Source organism: Nerophis ophidion, linkage group LG01, assembly GCF_033978795.1.
Source record: "Nerophis ophidion isolate RoL-2023_Sa linkage group LG01, RoL_Noph_v1.0, whole genome shotgun sequence".
NCBI lineage: Eukaryota > Metazoa > Chordata > Actinopteri > Syngnathiformes > Syngnathidae > Nerophis > Nerophis ophidion.
In genome coordinates this window covers 26,665,138-26,683,703 of record NC_084611.1, presented here as the reverse complement: position 1 = coordinate 26,683,703, position 18,566 = coordinate 26,665,138, and the positions used below count along the sequence as shown (strand labels likewise).

The window sequence follows — 18,566 nt, the reverse complement described above, 5'->3', positions numbered from 1 at the left end:
CGTCCCTTAAGGAAGACAACGGAAACGTACGTAAAAGCGTACTATATTACTGTATAATGATAACAAATACTTTATGATCCGCCATCAGGTTTAGGGTGGTAATATTACAACTAAAGGGAAAAAACGCTTTGACAACTTTCATGAGGTACACTCGCACAATTTAGTGAGATTTAATACATTATTAATCAATCAATCAATCAAAGTTTATTTATATAGCCCTAAATCATACTTGACCTCCGAACTCAGGAGATTTGAGGTGGGTGGGGTTGGGGTATATACATATATATATATATATATATATATATATATGTATATATATATACACACAGAGTGGGCAAAAAAGTATTTAGTCAGCCACCGATTGTGCAAGTTCTCCCACTTAAAATGATGACAGAGGTCTGTAATTTTCATCATAGGTACACTTCAACTGTGAGACAGATTGTGAAAAAAAATCCAGAAATTCACATTGTAGGAATTTTAAAGAATTTATTTGTAAATTATGGTGGAAAATAAGTATTTGGTCAACCATTCAAAGCTCTCACTGATTGAAGGAGGTTTTGGCTCAAAATGTCACAATACATGGCCCCATTCATTCTTTCCTTAACACGGATCAATTGTCCTGTCCCCTTAGCAGAAAAACAGCCCCAAAGCACGATGTTTCCACCCCCATGCTTCACAGTAGGTGTGGTGTTCTTGGGCTGCAACTCAATATTCTTCTTCCTCCAAACACGACGAGTTGAGTTTATACCAAAATGGATACAGCAGAGGATTGGGAGAATGTCATGTGGTCAGATGAAACCAAAATAGAACTTTTGGTTTCATCTGACCCCCCACCCATTCACACACACACATTCACACACTGATGGCGGGAGCTGCCATGCACAGCGCTAACCAGGCTCCATCAGGAGCAAGGGTGAAGTGTTTTGCTCAAGGACACAACGGATGTGACTAGGATGGTAGAAGGTGGGGATTGAACTAACAACCCTCAGATTGCTGAAGAGGCCACTTTCCCAACTTCCCCACACATATATAAGAAATACTTGAATTTCAGAGTTCATTTATTTACACACATACACACACACATAACACTCCTCATTGTTGTATTTGAAAGTGCAATGCTTTGCAGCCAGTAACACAACCTTTGAAGGAGCATAGGTATGGGCAGCATCTGTGAAATTTAATTTGCAGGAAAGAAGTGAGTTTAGGGTTGAATTGTCCATCCTCGTTCTATTCTCTGTCATTATCTTTTTTTGGACATTACTGCTTGCCGTAGTTTTGAAGCAATGCATGATGGGATTCCGGATGTTGTGTGTCAGTATATTAACGTGCCACGTGGAATAAACACACGCTGAGAAATAGTTCCATGCCTGCCTACTTTATGGGTTGTAGATAGACCAATGGATAACGGCGACATATATAATAGCCTCCTTCTTGTTGTGTGTGCAGTTGTGCACTCTCCAAAAGCCGTAGAAGTTATAACGTGACTGGGCCGGCACACTGTTTATACGGAAGAAAAGTGGACATGACGAAAAGTGGACGTGACGACAGGCTGTCCTCACTCAGGTCCGGCTGGAAATCAGGAGAAATTTGGGAAAATGGTTGTCCTGGGAGATTTTCTGGAGAGGCACTGAAATTCGGGAGTCTGCCGGAAAATTCGGGAGTGTTGACAAGTAAGCCCTAAATCACAAGTGTCTCAGAGGGATGCACAAGCCACAACAACATCCTTGTCTCAGATCCCACATTAGGGCAACGAAAATCTCAACCTAATTGGATACAATGAGAAACCTTGGAGGGGACCGCAGATGTGGGGACCTCCTCCCCTGGGCGACCGGTGCAATGGACGTCGAGTGGATTTAGTTAATAGTGTGAGAGTCCAGTCCATAGTGGGCTCAGCAACAGATCATCTTGAGTGGAGATAGGTCAGCAGCGCAGAAACGTCCCCAACTGATGCACAGATGAGTGGTCCACCCCGGGACCCGACTTTGAACAGCTCGCGCTTCATCTGTGGTCACCTAATCTGTGCCCCCCTCCCCCTCCTTCCTGAGCAGAAAAGAGACGGCAGATCATCTGGCCTAAAAGGGGGGGGGTTTAAAGGCCAGACTATACAAATGAGTTTTAAGATGGGACTTAAATACTTTAGCACATTAGCAGAGGGGAAGGCAACCCACATTTTTGAATTAGCCTTATTCGACCAAAAATACAAAAAATAAATCCATCCATCCATTTCCTACCGCTTATTCCCTTTTGGGGTCGCAGGGGGCGCTGGCGCCTATCTCAGCTACAATCGGGCGGAAGGCGGGGTACACCCTGGACAAGTCGCCACCTCATCGCAGGGCCAACACAGATAGACAAACAACATTCACACTCACATTCACACACTAAGGCCAATTTAGTGTTGCCAATCAACCTATCCCCAGGTGCATGTCTCTGCAAAAAATTAAAAGCCCTATATAAGTGTTATAATGAAGGCAACACATGATGTAAGTGTCTATATTAGCCTACTATCAAAGGGGTTGCCCACATACAGTATGTGGTCCTCTCCAAGGTTCTCATAGTCATCATTGTCACCGACGTCCCACTGGGTGTGAGTTCTCCTTGCCCACTGGGTGTGAGTTTTCCTTGCCCTTATGTGGGTTCTTCCGGGGATGTCGTAGTGGTTTGTGAAGCCCTTTGAGACACTTGTGATTTAGGGCTATATAAATAAACATTGATTGATTGAAACAACTGTGAGAAATGCAGCCAATATTACATACAGAAAATATGTCATGAGGCATGCAGATATAAATTCAATACACAGAGGACATAAGTAAAAGCAATTAAATGAGCTCAAATATAGCTACAAACGAGGCATAATGATGCAATATGTACATACAGCTAGCCTAAATACCATGTTAGCATCGGTTAGCTTGCCGTCATGGATTGACCAAATATGCCTGATAAGCACTCCAGTATATCAATAAAATCAACATAGCTCACCTTTGTGCATTCAAACACAGCATAAAATGTTTGGTGAACAAAATGAAACAAAGAAGGAGTGGCATAAAACACGTCTTTCTGTGGCAGCATCGGAGACAGTTGTACAAACTACAATGAGTTCAAGGATCGCTGAAACAAGTAGGAAAAAACGGCGCATGCCAAACACTCTCATCAGTGAAGCATGTATAACATAAACAGTGGAATTTCTAACAATTAGGAAGGTTTGTGTCATGTTTGTTCTCCAGCAGAAAATATATATTGAAACAAAAAATAGATTTTTTTCTTCATCTTTTTCCATTTTCACACATCTCCGAAAGATGTCCAGGGAGCCACTAGGGCGGCGCTAAAGCCGCAGGTTGCTGACCCCAGCATTAGCAGTACAAATACAAGCACAATAATTCTTGTGTTATTAGAGAGGCACTGCCTTTAAAAGGCCCAAAAATATGTTTGTATTTTTCTGCAAAACGCTTATCTTGTTCCTAATCTGCCACCAGAGGGAACTGTTTCATTTAACCAAATGGAGCCAAGGTTCTTTTTAATATGGTCTTTCCTCATTTCCTGGAATTTAAAACATGATTATTCTTGCTTATTTTTTTAAACAAGATTTCATTTTCTTTTAACATCATTTCCAAGCACTTAAAGCATGATGTTGCTTGCTTATTTTTGGTAAACAAAATGTAATGAATTTTTTAGACAACTTGATTTACACAGCCATCAGTGCCAATAACTGAGTGTTCCGTTCTGACATGTTTTTACCAGTGGTGTGTCATTAGAGCCAGCAAGGCCTTCTCTGCTGGCTTAACATAACCAGAAATCATGATCATATTTAAAGATAAAAGTCATTCTTAATTAACTTTCCCTAAATATCTAAAAGTATTCATATTCTCTTTATATAATATTACTCTCCTTCCAGTGCTATTGTTTTTAGGTTAGAGTTTTTATCCAATCAGAATTCAGCTAGCTTATGTTGCCATGCTGTACCAAATCTGCCCTGGGCCTTCAGAATCAACAATGCGGGTGTCCGTGCAATGTAAGTGACCGGACACATACAGTTGATAGACAGTTGCCACAGCCAATCAGATCACAAGTTGTTATAAGTAAGACCTTCTAGCTGGCCTCATGTTGAACGTGATATTTACGTGTCCTGTGATTGGATTCTCACCAGGACCGTTAGCGGATGAATTTGAGAACACATACAGTTGAGAGACAGTTGCGATAGCCAATCAGATCACAAGTTGTTGACAGTAGCCTCTCTAAGTAGCCTGATGTTAAGGAGACTGTGACTGGATACTCACTTGTCATTCCAATGTGAGTATCCAATCACTAGTTTTAATTTAGCAGGAAGCGTTTACCCACAACAAAGGAGAACAAAACGTTGATTAGGTGGCAGATATGTATTTGCAAGGCCTTTTTCAAGAAGGATATTTAAAGAGAAACTACATCTTCTGAGACGATGTCGCCGATGAAATGGGGTTTTGTGCAATTTTAATTTTGACAGTACCACATAAGATATGTTTTAATTGCTGATTCGGGTCGATTGATTTTTAAATGCGCTAGAAAATAACCTGTTGTGTCCACCGTTGATGTGATTCAATGCGCAGTAGTGTGTAAATGTGTTTTTGTATAGTATTTCTCCAGCAATGGTCATTCGGTGACATAAAATACGGTATTTTGAGAGGTAATCATTGAAGTCGGACATCACTGAAGGCCTAGGTGGGAAAAGCACGTCCCGACACTGGTTTTTACTGTATTGTAGTGGGTACAGGAACAAATGCTACATATTTAGGTTGCACTGTTGCACCTACCTAACAAATGTTTGTTACATTTGTGAATAACTAGTGATCATTTAATTACTAGGTACAGTTGCTTTTATAAATTCTGCCTTTGCAAACAGAGTAATGCTTTCAATGGCGTGGTCTTTGTTTTGTTTTTTGTCTTGAAAGATACTAAATCAGACAGGCGCAAGCATATATCAAAGAACACCTCTTTATTTGAAGGAACAGTATTCCTAAAATCAAAACAGTGCGATTGGCAAGGTTAAAAAAAACAATATAAAAAGGTAACAGTTGAGCCAAAAGCGTTTCAAGCCCCGGGCAGTATCAGTGGAAGCAGTTGAGAACAGAAATGTAGCTGATCTGTTACAATGGGTTCATTATCAGATGCCAAGGTTGGTTATTTTGCAGCATGGATGAGAGCAAAATAACATCACTGCATTTCAGCCCTCTTCCTCTGCTTCATTTGCATTATCTGCCGCCGAACTTGCTTCAGATGTATCCTCACTTTGGGATGAGCACAGATTGGCTTCTTCCTGCCCGCCACGTACAGGCTGCGGAGATATTTAAAATTGAACACTTTGTCAACACATTTGTACAACCATTGACCACCATCTATATATACACAATCGATCGGCAGGATTATCTATATCGTTGCGCAATTGAATCCCTTCTCTCTGTTAATCATATCATACATGACTATTCTACACTATACTACACATTGTGGGACATACACTATATTGCCAAAAGTATTTGGCCGCCTGTCTTGACTCACATATGAACTTGAAGTGCCATCCCATTCCTAACCCATCCATCCATCCATCCATTTTCTACCGCTTATTCCCTTTTGGGGTCGCGGGGGCGCTGGCGCCTATCTCAGCTACAATCGGGCGGAAGGCGGGGTACACCCTGGACAAGTCGCCACCTCATCGCAGGGCCAACACAGATAGACAACATTCACACTCTCACACTAGGGCCAATTTAGTGTTGCCAATCAACCTATCCCCAGGTGCATGTCTTTGGAAGTGGGAGGAAGCCGGAGTACCCGGAGGGAACTAACCCATTGGGTTCAATATGATGTCGGTCCACCTTTTGCAGCTATTACAGCGTCAACTCTTCTGGAAAGGCTGTCCACAACGTTGTGGAGTGTGTTTATAGGAATTTTCCACCATTCTTCCAAAAGCGCATTGGTGAGGTCCCACACTGATGTTGGTCGAGAAGACTTGGCTCTCAGTCTCCGTTCTAATTCATCCCAAATGTGTTCTATCGGGTTCAGGTCAGGACTCTGTGCAGGCCAGTCAAGTTTATCCACACCAGACTCTGTCATCCATGTGTTTGTGGATCTTGCTTTGTGCACTGGTGCACAGTCATGTTGGAAGAGGAAGGGGCGCGTTCCTAACTGTTCCCACAAGGTTGGGAGCATGGAATTGTCCGAAATGTTCTGGTATCCTGGAGCATTCAAAGTTATTTTAACCGGATTTAAGGGGGGAAGCCAAATCCTGAAAAACAACCCATAATTCCTCTTCCACCAAATGTCACACTCGGAAAATTGCAGTCCGAAATGTGGCGTTCTCCTGGCATCCTCCAAACCCAGCCTCGTCCATCAGATTGCCGGATGGAAAAGCGTGATTCATCTGTCCAGAGAAGACGTCTCCACCGCTCTAGAGCCCAGTGGCGACATGCTTTAAACCACTGCATCCGATGCTTTGCATTGTACTTGGTGATGTATGGCTTAGATGCAGCTGCTCAGCCATGGAAACCCTTTCCATGAAGCTCTCTGCGTACTGTATGTGGGCTAATTGGAAGGTCACATTAAGTTTGGAGCTCTGTAGCAACTGACTGTGCAGAAAGTCGTCGACCTCTTTGCACTATACTCTTCAGCATCCACTGACCCCTCTCTGTCAGTTTACGTGGCCTACCACTTTGTGGCCGAGTTGCTGTTGTTCCCAAACTCTTCCATTTTCTTATAATAAAGCCGAAAGTTGACTTTGAAATATTTAGGAGCGAGGAAATTTCACGACTGGATTTGTTGCACAGGTGGCATCCTATGAGAGTTCCACGCAGGAAATCACTGAGCTTCTGAGAGCGGCCAATTCTTTCACAAATGTTCATGCCCTTTGTGTTATTGCAGTTTGGAGCAGAGGGCTCAATTGTCACTTGTTGCTGAGTGGAAATCATGGGACCCAATCATTTCTGCCCCAAACCCCACAAACAATTGTCATTACCAGACATGCTCACTATTTTTAGTTGTATGGGGGAGAAGGCAATCCCAAAAGGGACAAGCGGTAAAAAAATGGATGAATGGATGGATGGGGAAGAAGGGTCCACTGCCTCATAAAGCAGAGAATGAATAGGGAAAGCCAGTGGGATTATCCACATTAAGTTAGCAATAGAATTACAACTTTGTTTACTACCATTCTCCAATATCGGGGTGCAATTTTGTTTTTAAATTCACATCTGAATCGCGATTATGATTCTCCCCAATAGGAAAATCCATAAAAGAATTAAAACGTTTTTTTTTTTTTTTTTGAGAACCACTGAAATAATGGTGCAATTACGAGAATTGTTTTGAGTCGAGAAGCATGTTGAATTGAAAATTGATTCTGAATCGAATCATCACACCAGGAATCCGAATCGGATTGACTCGTTAGGCACCCAAATATTCACAACCTTACTACAATATACTATTTATTTATCATATCATATATACGTAAGTGAAAAAAATATGCTTTCTTTGTTATCCATTGTTGCAAGGCAGAATTTGCTGGGCACAATCTCTTTTCCCCTCAACAACAATGCCGCGAATGAAAAATCAGGTGATGCTTGGCAACTTGGGGAAATAAAGGACTGCAACAATATACTACATAATATCCACATACATTTTATATTCGAATAATTTTTCCTTTTTGCGTAATTTTAGTGATCGGTCATGTTTGCTATGATGTGCCTAGCAAAGTGATGTTGGATAAATGCTTTCTGCATGTAAAACTACTGCATAATTATTCTCTATAAAATGTTTTGTTTTGAAATATTTTTTTCTGGAACGTGTTTATTGGATTTACACGAATGCTTAGATTATGGTAAAAAAAAAAAAAAAAAGCCTTGGATTTCAGCAGACCTTTTGGAATGGATTACTAATGAAAACCAATTTTTAGCAGTTTTTAAATGATTTTTTAAAGGATATTTAAAAACTTTTTTTGGCCTGAGTTAAACATTTTCAAGCATGAAAATGACACAATGAACAAAAATATCAATACTACAGTAGTATTTTATTTATCTTTGAGTGTTTTTTCTGTATGTTTTGGTGCCACCAGCTACTGCTGGAATTTGAAATACCCTGAAGGAACTTTCCCAAGGGATTAAAACAATTCCCATCCATCCATCCATCAGCACTAGAAGGGCCCAAACCAATCAGAGCTGCTGTTCAGTATCGTGGCAACTGATTGCCCAGCCTCAGACAGCATTACTATAAACCCCAAAACCAGTGAAGTTGTTGCGCTGTGTAAATTGTAAGTAAAAACAGAATACAATGATTTCCTAATCCTTTCCAACCTATATCCAATTGACTAGACTACAAAGACAAGATACTTAATGTTCCAACTGGAAAACTGTTATATTTTACAAATATTAGCTCATTTGGAATTTAATGCCTGCAACATGTTTCAAAAAAGCTGGCACAGGTGGCAAAAAAGACTGAGAAAGTTGAGGAATGCTCATCAAACACTTATTTGGAACATCCCACAGGTGAGCAGGCCAAATGGGAACAGGTGAGTGCCATGATTGGGTATAACACATTTAAATCGTTTTTAATAATTTTTACTTGTTTTTAATATTTTTGTGCAGCACTTTGGAAACATTTTTGTTGTTTAAATGTGCTATATAAATAAAGTGGATTGGATTGGATTGGGTAAAAGCAGCCCTGCGATGAGGTGGCGACTTGTCCAGGGTGTACGCCGCCTTCCTCTCGATTGTAGCTGAGATAGGCACCAGCGCCCCCCGCGACCCCAAAGGGAATAAGAGGTAGAAAGTGGATGGATGGATGGATGGATGTGTAAAAGCAGCTTCTATGAAATGCTTAGTCATTCACAAACAACGAAGGAGCGAGGGTCACCACTTTGTGAACAAATGCCTGATCAAATTGTCAAACAGTTTAAGAACAACATTTCTCAACGAGCTATAGCAAGGAAATTAGGGATTTCACCATGTAAGGTCAGTAATATAATCAAAAGGTTCAGAGAATCTGGAGAAATCACTGCACGTAACAATAAATGCCTGTGACCTTGGATCCCTCAGGTGGTAGTGCATCAAAGACTGACATCAGTGTGTAAAGGATATCACCACACTTCAGAAAACCACTGTCAGTTACTACAGTTAGTTGCTACATCTGTAAGTGCACAGTAAAATGCAAAGCGGAAGCCATTTATCAACAAAACCCATAAACACCCCCGACTTCGCTGGGCCCGAGCTCATCTAAAATGGATTGATGCAAAGTGGAAAAGTGTTCTGTGGTCTGACAAGTCCACATTTCCAATTGTTTTTGGCAACTGTGGACGTCGTGTCCTCCGAAACAAAGAGGAAAAAATTTGTTCCAGGCGCATAGTTCAAAAGCCAATATCTGTGATGTTATGGGGGTGTATTAGTGCCCAAAGCATGGGTAACTTACACATCTGTGAAGGCACCATTAATGCTGAAAGTGTTATGACGCATGCACGAACCATCATTCCCTCCGCTGCAGGAACAGTTAGAAGCTCCGCTGAGAGCGCCGTTGGGCGCATTCCACTCAGACTGCAGCCTCGCGCCTACACGGCTGCGGGCAAACTGCAATCAGTGCACCTGGTTATAATGAGGCTCGACAGCATAAAGACCAACACAGCCAACAATCCAGTGCTGGAACGTAGTTCTCTGTCTGACAATAAGCTTTGCATCTCTGGCTCCTTTCCTGTGTTTGCTTTCCATATTCCTCTGTTCCTGTACTCACTTATTCCTGGCATTTCCCTTGTTCTCGCAGTATCCTCCGTCGCCTTTGAAGTGAGCTGTGCGCCTCACTTCCCTGGATGCCCCTCTGGACTCTTACTGCCTCCCTCGATCCTCGACCCATCACTTTGTACACGGACCTCAGGACGCCTCTCTCCAGCCTCACGGACCTCCCACTTGGATCACGGACTTTCTTCTGCCCAGCCCTTTTGAACTTGTTTGCCTTTCCAACCAACACGCACTGACCACAATCTGGTAATATTACCTTGTTAATTCTTGCACATAGTCTTGCATGCACACACATAGTACACACATACACACTCCAATCCCTCATCAAGCTAAAAAAAATCCTGTTGAGCGATACTTCTTGTGTCGTGCTGTCTCCTTCCCCGGCCGTACATAACAGAAAGGCACATACAGGTTTTGGAAAAATATAAGTTGCCATCCAAGCAACGTTATCTTGGACGGCCCTGCTTATTTCAGCAAGACAATGCCAAGTCACGTGTTACAACAGCGTGGCTTCATAGTAAAAGAGTGCAGGTACTCGACTGGGCTGCGTGTAGTCCAGACCTGTCTCCCATTTAAAATGTGTGGCGCATTATGAAGAGTAAAATACCACAACGAAAACCCCGGACTGTTGAACAACTTAAGCTGTACATTAAGCAAGAATGGGAAAAAATTCTACCTGAAAGGCTTCAAAAATTAGTCTCCTCATTTCCCAAACATTTACTGAGTGTTGTTAAAAGGAAAGGCCATGTAACATAGTGGTAAAAATGCCCCTGTACCAACCTTTTTGCTGCCATTAAATTCTAAATTTGAAAATGAAGTTTCTGAGTTCGAACATTAAATATCTTGTCTTTACATAAGGATTTGCAAATCATTGTATTCTGTTTTTATTTACAAAATTTCACAACGTGCCAACTTTTGACTGGTTTTGGTTTTGTATAGTGGGCATTTTCTTCATATCTACAGGGCTTTCAAAAAAAAAAAAAACGTTTTCAAAAGGTCGTTAACAGTTTTTCTTTGCTCTAGCTAAGAAACTATTACCGTATTTCCTTGAATTGCTGCAGGGCATTTAGTATGCGCCTGCCTTGAATTACTGCCGGGTCAAACTCGCTTCCAAAAATGATTAGCGCATGTTTAGTATTACCGCCTGGTCAAACTCGTGACGTCACAAGTGACACTTCCCCTGTCATCATTTTCAAAATGGAGGAGGCTGATTTCAATACCGGTAATTCGAAATTGCATAAAGGGAAGAAGATTAAGAACTATTCAGTAGGATTTAAGGTCCAAGCTTACATCACACTCAAATTTTTACTGCATACCTTTGGTAAGTGCCGGAGTGAGAAGAGGTTTTAAAATAATTAGTGCATGCTTACTTTTACCACATGCCTTTGGTAAGCGCAGGAGTGAGAAGAGGTTTTAAATTAATTTGCGCCCCGGCGTCAATTCAAGGAAATACGGTAATTTATAATCAATGATTTACTTGGCCGAAATTTGATCATCATGATCATGTCTGGAACCAATTTACCGCCAAAAACAAGGGATGACTGTACCACTGTATATTTATTTTGTAGGCATTGAAAGAAAAAACAGTTTATCGTAGCACTTGAAGCTTACACAAATGCGCTGATGTCACAGGGGCCGCTGCTTTCTTGCATGTGCCATTTTCTGACCATCATGAGTTTAATTCGGGGGACGGAGTCTCTGGTTTTCACGCAGCATTTCGGGAAGCCACCTGCAGTTGAAGCACAAACCAAGTCACACAACAAACAATATCTATCTGACCATGTTTATTGCAGTCTACCTTCAGTCGAGTGGAAGGCCAAAGTGCACAGACACAAGGTCACCGCAGCCACTTTCAGGTCCATGGTAATCAAAGAAGTAAGCTGAAGAAATGTGCGCTTTTGCTCTTTACAGACTGTATATATGCCTGTGCAGGTACGCTGGTGATGAACACACACACCTGCGTACACACCCACTGATGCACCAGTCTCCTTTCAAACAGGACAGGACACGTTTTTGGCGTCGACTAATTATGCGAATCATTCACAGTAATTACAAACATTCCCTTTATCCTTCTAAATTGTTTAAATAATGGGACATACACACATTTTCATGAACGTGATATAGTCTGTATTGTTTTATTCAATGTCACCATACAGTCACATTTGGACTACTTTATTATCACATGGAGTTGAACTTATTTATTTACAGTTACCTCAATCCTGAGGCGTGTTGGAATAAAATGATTCTCCATGGTTCTCCATCAATGTGAATGCTAAATGAAATACATAAAAATATTATATATTTCACAAATAGTGGCTGATGGTGTTTGTCTTGTAAACTGCAGAGAGCGACAGGTTTTTATTTCAAGTACTACTCTAAGTATATTAAAGGAGAAGCCACTATTTAGGGATATACATTGTTATGAGTGATGTATATGAGGGCAAAAGGCATATAGTGGAATAACGAAACTTGTACTGAGGAATACAGCGTTAGTATTCAGTCTGCCCCCTGGTGGCCACATGCAGCAGGCGCAGCAGCAGCTCTGCAGGTGAGCTCCCTGCAGAGGTTTGGGCCTGATCTTGAGGCTCAGCCTCTCCCAGGCAGGAGGAGTCTACTGCACAGCTCTCTGCAAAATAAAAAAGACACAGTGAAAACTTTACTCTCCATTGACAGTATTTATTTGACTAAAAGGTTACCAGAGGTGCAGCAGAGGCCCGAAGCGGCGCAGTGACCACCTTCGGATCCACAGGCTCGCCCCCCGGTCTGACAGGGGGTGAGCAGGTAGTTTTCCTCCAAACAATGAGATGTTTCTGGGGAGCCCAGTAGGCAACCAAAGCCCTCCACACAGCAGATATTGGGGCCGAAGCAGCGCCCTCTCTCACCAGGACCACATGACATGCACTGGAAAGAACAATGGCGACATATTATAAACTATCTATCTGATCCTGATTGTATTGCGTCGTTGCGTTAGGTTAATGCTTGACTTTTTTTTCACAAGTTAGGACAATTTTTTTGTACTGTAAATTAGTAGTATTTTTTTGCTATTTTCTGTCAAATTATCTTAGAACCATACACCGTCAATAATCATAATTAAATAATATATTAGGCGGTTAGGTTGTAGCAAATGTAATTTAGTGTACTGCATTTTGTTACACACACATGAATGATTGTGCAATGTGTTTTTTAAATGTTTAAATAGTTAGATGGTCAGTATTTTATTTTAAAGACTGTGTACATACAGTATCCTATCTTTATGTATAGTGCTTTGGTATTTTATACAAATTTTCATTTAAAATGTAAGATTACATGTTTCATATATATATATATATATATATATATATATATATATATATATATATATATATATATATATATATATATATATATATAAAATTCAACAAAAACATAATTTTAACATTGTTATCATAAACTGTGTACACATCCCATATGTATAGTGCGTTTGTATATGTATATATGTATACATATATGTATATATGTATATACATACATACATATATATATATATAAATATATATACTGTATGTATAGTGCTTTTGTACATATATCCATCCATTTTCTAACACTTATTCCCTATATATACTGTATATATATATATATATATATATATATAAAGTATGTGTGTATATGTGTGTGTGTAAATATACATTTCTATATATATAGATCTTTATATACACATACTGTATGTATATACATATTTATATATATAAGGGTATATGTGTATGTATACGTATATGTATAGTGCTTATATATATAGCGCTTATATATATATATATATATATATAAAGCATGTGTGTATATGTGTGTGTGTAAATATACATTTCTATATATATAGATCTTTATATACACATACTGTATGTATATACATATTTATATATATAAGGGTATATGTGTATGTATACGTATATGTATAGTGCTTATATATATAGCGCTTATATATATATATATATATATATATATATATATATATATATATATATATATATATATATATATATATATATATATATATATATATGTATATATACCGTATTTCCTAGAATTGCCGCAGGGCATTTAGTATGCGCCTGCCATGAATTACTGCCGGGTCAAACTCGCTTCCCAAAATAATTAGCGCATGCTTAGTATTATCGCCTGGTCAAAATTGTGACGTCACGAGTGACACTTCCCTTGTCATCATTTTCAAAATGGAATAGGCTGATTTCAATAAGGGTAAATTGAAATCGCATAACGGGAAGAAGATTAAGAGCTATTCAGTATGATTTGAGGTCCAAGCTCACATCACACTCAAATTTTTACTGCACGCTTTTGGTAAGTGACGGAGTCAGAAGAGGTTTTAAAATAATTAGCGCATGCTTACTTTTACCACATGCCTTTGGTAAGCGCAGGAGTGAGAAGAGGTTTTAAATTATCTAGCGCCCCGGCGGCAATTCAGGGAAATACGATATATATATATATATATATATATATATATATATATATATATATATATATATATATATATATATATATATATATATATATGTATATTTACTTATATATTTATATATATATAATATGATACAAATATATAAAAAAATATATATATATTTATTTATATATTTATATATATACAAAATATATATATAAAATATAATACATATATATATATATATATATATATATATATATATATGTGTATATATATATATATATATATATATATATACATATAAATAAATAAAAGGGCTATCAAAATTAACAAGTTAACTCATGTGATTATTTGCAAAAAAATTGTTGTGTTAATCATGAACACACTTGGATTAATCATGCAATTTATTTTGACCGTACAAGCTCTTTTGGCCTTAACTGCTATACAGTCATTATAACAATAATCAAATAGTGCATATGATAAATACACATAATCACATAGTCATAGGGTTCATATTAGGTTTCACTATTTAATTAGTTTTATAATTATTCCACATATTTATTTAATTGATATTCAAACTGTGTCTACTGACAGAATCTAAACAAGTTTATCATAAACTATTTACTGCATGGATCAAAAACCATATAACCATCCATCCATTTTCTACCGCTTATTCCCTTTTGGGGTCGCGGGGGGCGCTGGCACCTATCTCAGCTACAATCGGGCGGAAGGCGGGGTACACCCTGGACAAGTCGCCAAACCATATAATTGATATTTAAAAAAATATATATCAAATATACTGTATGTATATTTTATACTTTTAATTTATATTTTTAATTTGCTATTTTGATTAAATCATGTCATGAAGTAGTGCCTACACAATTAAACTTTAGCATGGAACAGAAATGTATTTAACTATCATGATAATTTAAAAATGGTTACAAATAATACAATGGCAACATAATTAACTGTTATAACAATTCAATAAAAATCGTCATAATAAAATATTGTACATGATGAAGTATACTATAATAGGATTTTATAGCAGCATTGCATTAGAGCAGGGGTCACCAACGCGGTGCCCGCGGGCACCAGGTAGCCCGTAAGGACCAGATTAGTAGCCCGCTGGCCTGTTCTAAAAATAGTTCAAATAGCAGCACTTACCAGTGAGCTGCCTCTAATTTTCCTAATTTTATTTTTTTACTAGCAAGCTGGTCTCGCTTTGCCTGACATTTTTGATTCTAAGAGAGACAAAACTCAAATAGAATTAGAAAATTCAAGAAAATATTTTAAAGACTTGGTCTTCACTTGTTCAAATAAATGCATTTTTTTTTTTTTACTTTGCTTCTTATAACTTTAGAAAGACCATTTTAGAGAAAAAATACAACCTTAAAAATGATTTTAGGATTTTTAAGCACATATACCTTTTTACCTTTTAAATTCCTTCCTCTTCTTTTCCTGAACAACTGTTCAAGTAAATTTATGTATTTATTATTGCAAAAAACGATAAATACATTTTAATTAAATTCTTAATTTTAGCTTCTGTTTTTTCGACGAAGAATATTTATGAAATATTTCTTCACACTTATTATGATTAAAATTCCCAAAAGTTTATTCTGGCAAATCTAGAAAATCTGTAGAATCAAATTAAAATCTTATTTCAAATTATTTTGAATTACTTTTAAAATTTTTGTTCTGGACAATCTAGAAGAAATAATGATTTGTCTTTGTTAGAAATATAGCTTGGTCCAATTTGTTATATATTCTAACATAATGCAGATTGTATTTTCACCTATTTAAAACATGTCAACAAAATTCTAAAATTAATTTTAATCAGGAAAAATTACTAAAGATGTTCCATAAATCCTTTTTTTTTAAATATTTTCAAAAAGATTCGAATCAGATAATTTTTTTCTTCTTTTTTTTTGGGTTGAATTTTAAAGAGTCGAAATTGAAGAAAAACGATGTTTCAAAATTTTATTTTAATTTTTTTTCCTGTTTTCTCCACTTTAAAACTGTTCAATTAAGTGTTTTTTTCATCATTTATTCTCCACAAAAAACCTTCTGTAAAAGGAAAAAAAAAATGTAAAACGGAATGACAGACAGAAGTACCCATTTTATATATATATATTAGCGGTGTGGGAAAAAATCAATTTGAATACGAATCGAATCGATTCAAATTTTTGAAAAATTGTTTTGTTTTGTTTTATTAAAAAAAAAAGTACTCTTTTTTTCTTTTTTTTTTAAATCAATCCAAAAAACCACTACACAGCAATACCATAACAATGCAATCCAATTCCAAAACCAAACCTGATCCAGCAACACTCAGAACTGTAATAAACAGAGCAATTGAGAGGAGACACAAACACGACACAGAACAAACCAAAAGTAGTGAAACAAAAATGAATATTATCAACAACAGTATCATTATTAGTTATAATTTCAGCATAGCAGTGATTAAAAATCCCTCATTGACATTATCATTAGACATTTATAAAAAATAAAAAAAAGTGTCACAGTGGCTTACACTTGCATCGCATCTCATAAGCTTGACTGTGTCCAATGTTTTCACAAAGATAAAATTAGTCATATTTTTGGTTCGTTTAATAGTTAAAACAAATTTACATTATTGCAATCAGTCGATAAAACATTGTCCTTTACAATTATAAAAGCTTTTTACACCAGTCTGCTTGCATATCAGCAGACTGGGGTAGATCCCGCTGAAATCCTATGTATTGAATGAATACAGAATCCTTTTAAATCGGGAAAAAATCATTTTTGAATCGAGAATCGAATCAAAAAAATCGATATATTAGAATCGATATTGAATCGAATCGTGGGACACCCAAAGATTTACAGCCCTAATATATATATATAGATTTATTTATGAAAGGTAAATTGAGCAAATTGGCTATTTCTGGCAATTTATTTAAGTGTGTATCAAACTGGTAGCCCTTCGCATTAATCAGTACCCAAGAAGTAGCTCTTGGTTTCAAAAAGGTTGGTGACCCCTGCATTCGAATGAATGATTAAAAAAATACTAATAATGTAATGGCATTATACTATCATATTACCCATAGTCTTGATAATAAAACATAACTAATACAAATAATGTGGTTGGATTATATTTTAAGTGAGAATTTATGGATTAAAAAAAATGTTTACATATTTGCCCACCTGTCTGAGTCCAGTCTCGGCCAAGGCTCTCTTGCCCCCCCTAGGACAGTTCTGGATGTAGCAGGCGGAGGAGAAGGCGACGTTGAGGGCGAGCAGTCCCAGGAGGCAGAGGAGGAGCACGGAGTGAGACATCGCTGCTTGCCGATGGTGTTGGTGATGCCGGTCGCTGATGTGTCGGAAGATGTTCGCACCACCTGGCGGATGGATGTTTTGATAAGGAGTTACCAATCCGCATTCTTTTTATAAGCACATGATTGACACTTGTTTGTGACGTCATCGCGAGAGGTCGCGGCGGATGTGTTTGTGCATCACTTATCCGCACACAAATCTTTTTGTCTGTATTCCACATGCAGAAACAATCTAGCTGGTGGCAAAAGGACAACCAATAAACACAACAAAAAATGCCCATCATAACTAATTAACACTCCATTATGATCATGCAGTCAAACCAAAACCACTTATCATATCTGAACCTTTACCCCCTGGTGTTTTGTTTTTTATAAATACTAATGAAACAAACACAAGAAAATGGGCATTTTTTTAATCAAACTCAGGTTATTACTGTGTTCAGCATTCTGTCTCACCAATTAGGTGTTTTCTTGGTGTTTAACAATTCAACAATAACTTGCCAGGCTGATCTTTAATCAGACTGGCTGCATTCAAGCGACATATGTCATTAATTTTAACAGAAAATATTCTGCATTAAATACATTTGAAAAAACTCCCAACATTACCTCTACATGTTCTGTTCTACATGGTAGTGTGCTGGGGGGGCAGTACATCTAAGAAGGACAGCTCCAGACTTGAGAAACTGATCAGGCGGGCCGGTTCTACAATCGGAATGAAACTGGACTCTCTGGTGACGGTGGCAGAGAAGAGGACTGTGGACAAACTAGTCCTGTCATCATTTTCAAAATGGAGGAGGCTGATTTCAATACCGGTCATTTGAAATCGCATAAAGGGAAGAAGGTTAAGAGCTATTCAGTAGGATTTAAGGCCCAAGCTTACATCACACTCAAATTTTTACAGCATGCCTTTGGTAAGTGCCTGAGTGAGAAGAGGTTTTAAAATATTTAGCGCATGCTTACTTTTACTGCATGCCTTTGGTAGGCGCAGGAGCGAGAAGAGGTTTTAAATTAATTAGCGCCCCGGCGGCAATTCAAGGAAATACGGTACAATATATTGAAAAAGTACATTTATTTCAGTGGTTCAACTCAAAAAGTTAAACT

General features: G+C 38.0%; 2 protein-coding genes across 2 annotated transcripts; both read right to left on the bottom strand.

The window, feature by feature from the left end:
- Window positions 1-4,948: 4,948 nt before the first annotated feature.
- Window positions 4,949-11,695, bottom strand: ccl27a (chemokine (C-C motif) ligand 27a). Its single transcript, XM_061899962.1, has 3 exons — window positions 11,530-11,695; window positions 11,343-11,460; window positions 4,949-5,302 (listed from the first exon to the last, which is right to left on the bottom strand). Exons 1-3 carry the CDS (start codon window positions 11,591-11,593, stop codon window positions 5,182-5,184), a joined length of 303 nt encoding a protein of 100 aa, XP_061755946.1. The 5' UTR covers window positions 11,594-11,695; the 3' UTR covers window positions 4,949-5,181.
- A 140-nt stretch (window positions 11,696-11,835) lies between these two features.
- Window positions 11,836-17,531, bottom strand: avp (arginine vasopressin). The gene is made up of 3 exons (XM_061899949.1): window positions 17,338-17,531; window positions 12,428-12,632; window positions 11,836-12,357 (listed from the first exon to the last, which is right to left on the bottom strand). Exons 1-3 carry the CDS (start codon window positions 17,467-17,469, stop codon window positions 12,221-12,223), a joined length of 474 nt encoding a protein of 157 aa, XP_061755933.1. The 5' UTR covers window positions 17,470-17,531; the 3' UTR covers window positions 11,836-12,220.
- Between the last annotated feature and the right edge of the window lie 1,035 nt (window positions 17,532-18,566).

Coding starts and splice junctions, on each gene's coding strand:
- ccl27a (XM_061899962.1), bottom strand. CDS start 11,593: ATGGACCTGAAAGTGGCTGCGGTGACCTTGTGTCTGTGCACTTTGGCC. Junction 11,461..11,529: donor GGCCTTCCACTCGACTGAAG/GTAGACTGCAAT, acceptor CTTCAACTGCAG/GTGGCTTCCCGAAATGCTGC. Junction 5,303..11,342: donor TGTGACATCAGCGCATTTGT/GTAAGCTTCAAG, acceptor ATATCTCCGCAG/CCTGTACGTGGCGGGCAGGA.
- avp (XM_061899949.1), bottom strand. CDS start 17,469: ATGTCTCACTCCGTGCTCCTCCTCTGCCTCCTGGGACTGCTCGCCCTC. Junction 12,633..17,337: donor CCGAGACTGGACTCAGACAG/GTGGGCAAATAT, acceptor TGTTCTTTCCAG/TGCATGTCATGTGGTCCTGG. Junction 12,358..12,427: donor GGGCCTCTGCTGCACCTCTG/GTAACCTTTTAG, acceptor TTTATTTTGCAG/AGAGCTGTGCAGTAGACTCC.